Below are 11131 nucleotides of genomic sequence, written 5' to 3'. Positions count from 1 at the left end.
AGCGTTGTGATTAGCGTCTTGCTGCTATGAAGCCAAGAGGAGACGACACAGGGCCCATTATACACCACATTATTATCAACAGGCTACCACGGGGAGGAGGAAGAGCTTTGTTGTACGCCTATTGATGGTTTTCATTTCCTTGAAAGTTTTCCATTTATAATTCTAAATCCTGTAAAATAAATCAGTGGTATAATCCTGGGACGGCTCCTTTTGCATCTAATGCAGCGGCTCCCAAATTAGTTATTAAATGGGTTACAGGAACATACAGAATATATTTCAAATCATTTAAACCACAAGATGGTGAAACGATCTTTATCCACTACTAAAAGCAAAAATCAGTTTTAAATCTTAGCAAATGGGGTCCAGGGTCTAGTGAACTTCATTTTGGGGTCCTTGCACAAAAGTTTGTGATCTAGAGGACACTGATAGCACCTCAGGGGATTTCATAAAGATATGGTCACTTCTCTAAGTTCAGGGCATGAAGATGTCAATGAAAAAAACAACAACAAAGAAAAAAAATACATAATTCAGTGTAAATAAGTAGTTTCACTGCCATCACAGACACAAAGCTTTAGCATGTCATTTGAACTGCATGAATCTGATTTATAAAACCATAAACCAAAAATTATAAATGATCCAGTGGAACAACTGCAGCATAAGTTTCTGGGCGGTCAGCCGACAACACCAGACATTCTGTTAGTGACATGTTAATACTTTTACTATTTCTGCTTTCCTTCCCATTTGAGTAAACAAAATTATACTTCAGATGACTGAATATGAGATGAAGCAAGAAAAAAAGATTTGTTTTTTCAGTGCTTAGAGGTAGTTTTTCAAAAAGTAATTTTTCTTCTGTGCAATTATTTATGGACAGGAAATGAAACCTGAATGCCTGTGGTAAATCAGAGGCGGACTTTTTAGTACGCTTTATAAAAACAAAAATAAATAAAATCAAGGCAAACTGGTCAATCCTTTTATTATCTCAACAGGCAGAATAATACACATCATTCATTATAAATAGCTGCATTGTTATGTTCATCAGGCAGATGAATACAGTACAGTATGTTGTACTAAACAGAAGTTTGTAGAGCAACAGTAGTTAGCTTAGAGAATCTGCAGTTTAATAAAATAATCTTTACTGTAGGTCCACTTTCTAGCTTTTTCTGTTGCTTTAAGTCACATTTCATGATCTTCTTCAGCAGTTTCTCTGTTTATCAGTCCATGATAACTTTCGACTGTCCATGAGGATTGTGAGATGCAGTTGAAAGCTCAGCAAAGAGGCAGTAAGTGGACCTTGAGTTAAGATAATTTTGTCAAACTATTGGGGGCGCCCTGGTGGCTTAATGGTTAAGGTCAATACCACAAAACCACAACATCTGGTTTGAGTCTGGCCAGCGGACATTTCTCAAATCCTAAACATGTTTCCTGTCTCTTCCTACACGGTGACTGTCACAAAAGTAATCTTATATTATATAATTATATATATATATAATCAAACTACTATTCCTTGAGTTGAGGATGATCATGCACAGTTTCCTGTTACTTTATACAAACATGAACCATGAACATTAAAAGCACCTAAACTGTAACATGATGTTCTGTACCTTTTGTGTTATTGAACTCATAAAAGCATGTTTTGGAAAATTTGTAGCAGTCAAGATGATCTCCTCTCTCAGAAATCTCAAAATGGTTTTAAAATAACACAAAATACAGCAATGCGTTATGCATACAAATGCAGAGAAGAGGTTCCTAACATAGCCAACACTCTTTGCACAGACTGTACCTTTATGTTGCACAAATGTGCTATTTCAGCTATGAATAGAGCCTATTGTATTTACTTTTCCCTGTACCTGTACTCGCTATGTAAAATATCCAAAAGATAAAGAAAAGATCCAAGTTCATTCCGATCTTGTTAATAGTTTGACTAAACAATCCAGACTCTTCACCAGCTGAGAGATCTGTTGGATATGTAATTTCATCCGTAGCACTTTCACGATTTCTTGTTCATGTTGGCATGAAAATCTCATACTTGTCCTTGGAAATAGTAGCTCCCAACTCAAGGTGCATTTACTAGGTTTATCAGGAGCTTTCAACCATATCACATGTTTTTTATTGTGCTTAACTGTTTTAGGCAACACAGACGAGAAATCTGCAAGTCTGAGAAGCTTGAATGTCAACAAATCTATCTTCAACACAACTGAGGAAACTCCATCTGATGATGAAGACCACGTGATACAGTTGAAGGTTGCTAGCTGTCTAAAAAAGCTAGTGAGTTGTCCTTGAGTTTACCAATCCTAAAGATGGCTCCATAACGTTCACCCCACTTATGAACTAGTTCATTAGTCTAGATCAGTCCAGGTGAATCTGTTTTATAGCACATCATATGAGACCATTACTACAAATATTTGACTCCACATACAAGAAAACAAATACAGGAGTTAAGTGAAAACCCTGAATTTCAAAAAAGTCGACAGTTCAAACAGCCTTCATTTTAGCTCGACCGCCATCATTTCTGACGCCATCATGGGGCTTTGAAACAATGCCATCAGATCAAAGGGTTGTGACGTTTTCTCATCACATGACACAATCACATTATCCATCAACCGAAGCACTTTGGAGTCACAAGATTTCCAGTTGACAACAGTTAAGTTTTTTTTTCTGGATCGAGAAATACTTTACAGTCCAAATCCGCTACTAGAAATAAATAAAAGAAGGCATTTCTGTAAGTCTTATTAGGATAATCAAAAGTCAGTGGTGGCTCTTTAGCACTTGCTGTTTCTGGAAGCGAACGTCCAACTCTCTCCTCGTATGTGTGTTTTAAAAAGCAGGATCTCAACGAGGCTTTAGGGCTTGAGCGAAAAGGGGAAAAAAGTGTCACCATCATCACCACCAGCTGCCCCACAGAGCTGTCCTCTGCTTTTATTCGGTCCAGCGGGGAGGCTTGTTGGCTCCATTCCCCGAAAAAAGATTCTTTCCGCTGGATTATGCAACAAAAGCCGCAGGAAGGGGAGATAATGAAATCGTCTGATGAAAGGGGCAATAGAGCATAGCACCAGTGGCCACTACCATGAGTCACTGAATAATGGTTTTATTAATTTACAAAAAATCCTACTGAGATTACTTTAATGAGATCTCCTTGGAGAAGTTCACATGGACAGCAAGTCCATTAACAGTTTAAATATACAGACAGTGATTAGCAGTGCTGTCAATGTTTTTGATTAGACAACAGAGCGCTGGTTTATGTGCCTTAAAGGTAAGATAAAGCTGTTACAGGGCAGACAAAAAGCAGCCATTTAAAAGTGTCTAATTCATGCTCTGAATCTTAAATCCTTGAGGTCTTGGCTTTGTTTTTTTTTTTACATTACGGACGTAAAATCATCCCTGCTGTTGCTGCTGGAAAAAAAAAAAAAAACAGTAAAGAGCAGTACCAGTGATCGGTACAACCCACATGCAACTCAAGAAAGCAGTCCATTTGTTTTCTACCAAGTTTAAATATTAACTAGTGTTTTCCACGGTTGCTTGGCGTCCGTATTACTTGGCAAACAAAAGCTGCCAGCAGCTGAGATCTTGGATGAAACCACCAATTAGCCTTAGTAGTCAATCCCCAAACAATACTGCAACACGTCCCGACTATCTACAATGTCGCTGACGCAGAGAACGACAGCAAAACTGGCCTTTGGATGACAACGCATTACTACAATTGTCTTTTGTGGTGCAAACAAACTGTTTTAGTTTAAGTTGATGCTTACTAGTTTTTCTCTTTGTTAATGCAAAGAGACCCTGCCTTTAGTATAAGGTCAGATGGATGGAGCAAAGGTAATAAATTACTTGGATGTGGCTATTTTCTGGCTCAAGGATTCAGCAGGAGATACAGTATATTTGATGTGCAGTTAAGAATTTGGATGTACCACATCAGCTATATGATGACGTATAAGCTACAAACTTTAAGTGTTTTGGCTTTCAGTTGACCAGGTCATAGTTCAGTCTTGATCCTGTGCATCAGATCTCTCTGGTCCACCATGTCCGTCTGTCTGTTCCAGCGGTGATAAGCCAGCAGGGCGATGTTCTTGGCAGCCACTGAGCTCATCTCCATTGCGCTGCCGGCCCACTCGATGCCATTGAGGTAGTAGAGATTAGGGTGGAGCTCCACGGGCGGCAGTCCCTGGCTGCTGCCGTAACAAGGGTAGGCCTGCCACTCTGTCACTTGCACTGAGTAGTACGACCTAAAATTGAAACATTAAAAGAGGGAAATTCTTATTCTGCCTTTTTTTAAAAAAATCTATGATAGCACATTATCATCAAGTTTAATAACTGTTGCATGGCTGTTGATGGATTAGTAAACATTTAGTTATAGAGATGGAAATGTGTCCTGTTGGTCCACCGCTTCATTCCAGACTGAAATATCTCAACAACTATTGGATGGGTTGCTGTGGATTTTTTTACTGACACTCATGATCCCCTGAGAATAAATCCTCATGACTGGTGATCCGTTGACTTTTCATCTAGCGCCACCTGCAAAATTCCACTTTGTCCAATATTTTTTGGGTTTATGACCAAATAACTGCAAAACTAATGACATTCCCACCAGCCTCAGCTGTACTGTGTGTTTAGTGCTATGCTAACATGCTAAACTTAGAGGGTGAACATGCTTAACATCACTACTTTTTACATTATATTCTTGATTTAAAAACATCAGCATGTTAGCATTGTCAATGTGCGCATGTTAGCATACTGACGTTAGCATTTAGCTCAAAGCAAAGTTCAGTCTCACAGAGCTGCTAGCAAAATGAACATAATGTCTGTAGAATAATTGTTTTTGTTGGTCAATACTAGAACTTTAGTTGATTAAATGATTAGGTGACTGACAGAAAATTAATAACAATTTTGAGAATCAGTTAAAGTCATTTTTTAAACAAAAATGCCAAAAAAACAAATTCAGAAAAGTGAGTAGGCTTATATGATAGTAAATTGTATATTTTTTGGTTTAGTACAGATGGTCAGCTAAAAATTTTGAACATCTCAAATTTTGACGGCATTTTTCATTGTTTTCTGACATTTTATGGATTAAATGATTAATCCAGAAATGTAGCAGAAGCCGATCAAGGGAATAATTATTAGTTGCAGGCCTGATCAAAACTATAAATATTAAATGCTTGGAAGGAAACAGCTGACCTGAAGAGCATTTTGAGCTGAGCCTTGTCCAGAGGTTGTGGCGAGAACACTTTATAGACTCCAGCCTCTTGCGGCTGCTTACGCCGGAAGCCCACCGAGATGTTGACGGGACAAACACTAGCCACGCTGTTGAAGAACAGATTGGGCGTCTCAGTTGTCAAGACGCTGGCAAAGGGGAATAGACGGGGGTCCGGGAAACCAAAGAAAGAGGTGTTGAGGTAACCGTGGACGATGGTTGCTACAGTGTTGTGATAGTTGCCGGTGAGCTGGTCAAAGGGCGGCGTGAAACCTTGGAACTCCACTCCAGATCTGACGCTGGCCTGGAGCGGCGTCGCCAGGACTACAATGTCATACAGCTCCGATCCTGTTTCTGCTGCTGTGGTGTAGTTCAGCTGGTACTGGACCACCTCCCCTGTAGAGCAAATATACAAAGTCTATGTCAATGATTCAGATACAAATCCATCTACACAAGCTCAGTGATATCTACTAGCAGATATAATCTAGAAGCCCTTCTTTATTGTGTTTTCACAGTATTTTACAAACTGGGACATTTCAGGTACACATCATTAAACAGATGACAGCGTGGCACTACTGGAGCTTCAGACAACATCTGGGTGGAGTACCAGAGTAGACGGGGGAGATGGAGTTGACTTGTGCTTGCAGCAGGTTAGCATTGGCTATCTTCAGAAGGCCAGAACACACCAGCTTGTTGCCTCCTTCCACCGCCCACAGGTTGTTCTGGGCACCAGCTAAAGATACCGCGCCTGAAACAAACCAACGCACACACACACACACACACACACACATATCAGATCATGGTCACTCTTGGGGACATTAAATAGACTTACATTCATTTCCTGCAGCCTTACCCCTAACTCTAACCACAAATCACTACTTGCCTAACTTTTTACCCTAGTCTCAACCAATGACTCAAAAATCTGCTTCTTCACCAATTGGGGACATGGCTCCCCAATTAACTGGTCTTAACTCTTGAAATTTGTCCCTAAAAATAGCCTATAACAGACCATACACACATACAAGTTCACTAACAACAGACAGTGCCAAGAGGTATAAACAATTATCAGCTGCCCACACACTTTCCTGGCTTCCACAGGCCATCCCTTCCTCTCACCTTGCTTTCCTCTCTTCTGTTCTCAACTCCTAGCTCCTCCCTTCCTCACCACTTCCCTTTTCCTTCCTCTTCCTTTGCTCTCTACTGACCCTACATCCTGCAGGGACGCTGATGTTCCGCTTATACCTGGCACGAATTTTCATTTCATTTCTCTCTCCCCTCTCTCTCCTACTCCTCGCTCCCTCTTTTTCAACTGCTCATGTCTTCTCACTCGTCTGACCTACGAAGGCAGGGATGCTGACGTTCTGTCCGTAGTTGACCCTCATGATGGGCGCGATGACCTCGTCGATGAAGCGCTGCGACACGCCCAGCTCCAGCAGCGAATCGGAGAGCGGCCTTCTGGTCATGTTGATAAAGCCACTCCCCCCGAGAGAGTCCAGCAGCTCCTCCACTGAACTGAAGGCGTAGCCGTGGGCCTGGTACTTATAGATCCTACAATATATACACACACAATTCATCAATTTAAATGTGTTTATTATCATTAAAAACATAAATAACTAAATTAATTTTTTTCCCTTTATTTTTAAATGTCCTTCCTGCTTGACGTTGATATGCAGACGTTTCTCTGCAGTTATAGGTGCATAATGAAAGTCTGATTTAGCATGGATGAGTAAAACAAACTATGACAGAAAGCAACATACAGGAAGGAAAGAAAGACAAAGTGATGCAGAGATAAAATCATTTCCTGAGAGAGGAAATAGATGTCGGTGAAGGGGTAAAGTGCAAATCTGAGCCTGGTTCATGTTTCGAGCAGGAAGTGAGTCAAGATTATGTATCTGGGCCAAAAGTCTTGATGTGTTGGCCACATCTGACAGTTAAGACACCCTGATATCTAAAAACAGGACTACCTGATCAAAGATGAAGTGAAACTGCAATATCAATTTTGTGGTTTTATGCTCTATTATTTTGTTGTCGGGAGAATGAAAGCAGTTTTTGTTTATTTGAAATTTCAGGCAGATGGTTGCGCTTGAAAAGTCATACACAATGATTACGGCTGCAGATGTTTAACGAGTAGGGAAAAAAAATAGCTCAGCATTTACCATTTGGCTGCAACATTAGAAAGCAGTGTTTTTCACCCTATACCTGAAGTAATTGATTTTACAGCCTATTATTCACTTTGAGATGGAGTGAAAACAATGGTGGCAAGACAGAATAAACTGGAAATTACTTTACAAATAACACTACTTGCAAAACATGAAGACCAGGCAGACCATCACATATCATTTTGAAGAGGTGCAGGGATGCAAACTAAAGCTGGGACTCTCTACAAACCTACAAAGATATGTCAACCAGGACAAAGGTATCATACTCTGACACAGCAGCATAAATCAGGCTTTAATTGCACCACAGTTACATCATGTCAAGTTACTGGCATGTCAAGCCAAGCAGCTTCAATGAGACTAAAACACAAAAAGAGCATTAATATATTTGTAGCTCACCTCATGAATTTCTCCATGATTTCCTCCACCCACATCTGCAGGCGTATGAAGCTGATGCCGTAGCGCCACCATAGACGGAACAGGTCCAGCAGGTACCAGTCCGTCTCCTCCAGAATCACCTCCTCGCTGTTAAACACCGCTGTCTTCCCTGCCACACTGCGACGATACTTCAAACCTTGAACACCAGACACACACACACACACACAGGGAGGAATTTAATACTGAGGAGGATTTCAATGTACGAGTATTTAGCAGCAGTCAAATAAAATGGACCTGTTTCTTTTTACTGAGGAAATCAAAGGAATAATGGACAGAAAAGTTACTTATTAAAGTATTTCTTATGGTTTCTGGTTACAATGCACCAGTTAAGACAGAACAAATATCAGCTGGGAACCTTTGTAACATATCATCACCCACTTTGTCTCTAATAAAGACAATAATGCAATAAAAAATAAACAATAGATTTCTGATATTTATATCTAATATATTCTGTAAAAGTTTCTGGGCTTTAATATCATGCTAAAAATGCATCATAACAACATGTAAAAAGTCAAGTTGTCTGACTGTCTAACACTGGATACTGGATGCAGATCCACTATGATTTGTATTCTAGTTAAAGAAACACATGTGGGGCTGCTTATTAAACCCAAACCTTCCTTAACTGATGACTGCTCTGCCTGGTCAGCTTACATCTGCTGGAGGCATGAAATAATCAAGCTCATACTTGCTTCACCACTTACTTCATTTCCTTTACACAGGATGTCCATAATATACAAAAAACATAATGCATTTCCACAAGAAAACCTTATTTCTTAGTTTTTAACCCTGAACAGATACTTGCAGGCTTGACTGGGACTCAGCTCTGTTGCTGTTATATGAGAGCTTTTGTTTTAACTCACTTTTGAAAAGTCTATTTAATATGCTTCCACACATCTTTGCAGTTAAAAGTGTGTGTGTGTGTGTGTGTGTGTGTGTGTGTGTAAACCCACCGAGCTGTTTGACAAACTCCTGCATGTGGAGGTTGAGGGAGTGAATGATAGAACCTCCGGACTCATAGTCGTGGTGATTCACAGTTACGGTGGCAAGACGGCCTCCCACCTCACCCTTCTCAAACACGTCCACTTGGACCTCAGGGCCGAAGTGTTGGCGCAGGAAATGCGCAGTGGCGCTGCCTCCTATCCCCGCCCCGACCACCGCTGGAGCACAGAGGATCCAAGCAAACGACAAGAGAGGAAGCGTGAGAGCAGAGTTTGGAGGTGAAATAAGTCTCAGAAGCAATAAACATCAATAACACAGAATTATTTATATCATTGTGTGGTGTTTTAAGAGTCCAGAACTTACATAGACTCACTGCGAAACATGCATGTCGCTCAAATGGATGAAAATAAACTAATTACAACTGAGTGTTTAAAAGGCAATAATACTATTTTGCTGCTTTTTTTAAAAAAGAAGAATATAGATGAGAAACAAAGGTGTCATTGAAGGAGAGTTTGGGTAGCTGCTGGTTCTGTGAGTATTTTTTTCCCACTTGAAATTCCACCGTAACGTTGACCTTTAACAGTATCCATAACATGACTCAACACAGAATGACGGGGTTCTCCTCTTTCAAGCTGACTTCACTGATGCAGGCAAGAGGTGGTGATTCATAACCTCCTGTAATACTCTTCAGGATTAATTGTTTATCATCTCTTTCAGGGTGGCAACTAACAATTATTTTCATTAACAATTAATCTGTCATTTGTTTTCTTGATGAATCATTTTGTCTAGAAAATGTCAACCAACAGCCCAAAACTCAAAGACATCATGTTTCCTATCATATATGACAGAGAAAAGCAGCAACTCCTCAAATCTGAGCAGCGAAAGTTTGGAATCTCTGCTTGAAAAATTACAATTAATCAATAATCAAATAGTGCCCTACCTAGTTGATCAATTAACTGTTTAATGTCTTTATATTGCAAGCTCCTGTCCTGGCCCTTGCATTGTGGAACAGACCCCCTCTTGATGTTAGGTTTGCCCCAACAATTGAAACTTTAACGTCTCGCCTCAACAACAATTTGTCTTTATTTGCTTTCAGAATTACTCAGCATGTGTTGCTTGTTCTTACACTTCTGATTTTTATCCTTATCTTGAAAATTGTAAGCACTTTGGTCAATTTGTAGTGTGTTTTTAAATGTGATTTATAAGCAATGTGACTTAAAACTGTTACTTGACTTGGTTTAAAGTTGCTCATATTTATACCTTTGGCTTAATTATAGTTCAATAAATAACATCAAAGGAGTTGTAGTGATTCAGCATAGTAGTTGAAGTTGTAGTGATGAAAAATAGGATATTTTAGAGAATTTTATGCCTTTTTATGTATGTGTTGGAGGGGAGCTGTTCAGTGTGAACAGGTGGACACACAGCTTAGGTGGAAACAGGATGGTGATGAGAGGGGCCCATAAATTAGAGCTACAACTCTGACTGCCATTGAATCACACTGTCATGTGAATTTATCTTCATATATTTCCTTCCTGCTGATGTTAGATAAAAGAGACAACAGTGGATCTCTTGTAAAATCGAGTAAAAATGACCTCCAATTATCTAGCTACCATACAAACAGCGAGCTAGCCAGCTAACCTGCAGATACAGTAACAATACACTCAGGAATAAATACATGTCTAATAGTAACGGTTTGCTAGGAGCTAGCTAATTAGCGCAGTACATGCAGGCAAACGGCTACATTGAAGGTCTGACGGAGATGTTTAACACTGTCTTGCCTATTTTAGAAGGCGGAGCTCCGTCGACATGAGCGGATCCCGCCGGCTCTCCCGCAGCCGACAGGACTGACAGCACGACGGCGAGCAGACGGAGCAGACAGCCGCCCATAGCGGCGACAGGAGCAGAGACGAACAGGGGGAGGAGGATGCAGTCCGGCGGCGGCGGCTCAGCAGCTCACACGTCGCTGTAAATGAACGAGGCTACGTTTTAAAATAGCTCCGTGTGGCACACAAAGGATGGCTGCATGATGATGATGGTGGAGGTGGTGATGATGCAGATCGAGTGGTGATAACGGTCGTTAACGTCCACGTCCGGCAACATCACGTGACCTGGAAAACTGGCTCGCATCGACCAATCACAGACGCGCTAGCAGATGATGGACGTCTTTACGTACGCTCAGCAGCACGTCGTCCTCAGTGGAGCCTATCCAACTTATTAATAAGAAATGTGCACATAAAGCAAATATTAAGTTATTTTTCTATTTATTATTACTTTACCCTTTGTCCTGTTACCATGGTGACTGTATCAACAAATTGAAAGTAAAGTCATGTCCTTTAGGTTCTTCATTTAATTATGATGCCAAATTGTTTTGTTTTAATATGTATTAATGCCACATACCAGTATGTTGTTAGTG

The 11131-nt window shown here is 40.4% G+C and overlaps 1 protein-coding gene across 1 annotated transcript; it reads right to left on the bottom strand.

The window, feature by feature from the left end:
• Positions 1 to 955: 955 nt before the first annotated feature.
• On the bottom strand, positions 956 to 10839 carry LOC137195782 (prenylcysteine oxidase-like). Its single transcript, XM_067608397.1, has 7 exons — positions 10497 to 10839; positions 8730 to 8936; positions 7741 to 7915; positions 6522 to 6733; positions 5793 to 5933; positions 5170 to 5581; positions 956 to 4220 (listed from the first exon to the last, which is right to left on the bottom strand). Exons 1-7 carry the CDS (start codon positions 10603 to 10605, stop codon positions 3971 to 3973), a joined length of 1506 nt encoding a protein of 501 aa, XP_067464498.1. The 5' UTR covers positions 10606 to 10839; the 3' UTR covers positions 956 to 3970.
• Between the last annotated feature and the right edge of the window lie 292 nt (positions 10840 to 11131).

Source organism: Thunnus thynnus, chromosome 13 (genome assembly GCF_963924715.1).
Source record: "Thunnus thynnus chromosome 13, fThuThy2.1, whole genome shotgun sequence".
NCBI classification, from domain to species: domain Eukaryota; kingdom Metazoa; phylum Chordata; class Actinopteri; order Scombriformes; family Scombridae; genus Thunnus; species Thunnus thynnus.
Note: the sequence above shows the minus strand (reverse complement) of the source record. Positions and strands in the feature narration are given on the sequence as shown.

Coding starts and splice junctions, on each gene's coding strand:
- LOC137195782 (XM_067608397.1), bottom strand. CDS start 10,605: ATGGGCGGCTGTCTGCTCCGTCTGCTCGCCGTCGTGCTGTCAGTCCTG. Junction 8,937..10,496: donor AGCTCCGCCTTCTAAAATAG/GCAAGACAGTGT, acceptor TCTGTGCTCCAG/CGGTGGTCGGGGCGGGGATA. Junction 6,734..7,740: donor ATCATGGAGAAATTCATGAG/GTGAGCTACAAA, acceptor TATATATTGTAG/GATCTATAAGTACCAGGCCC.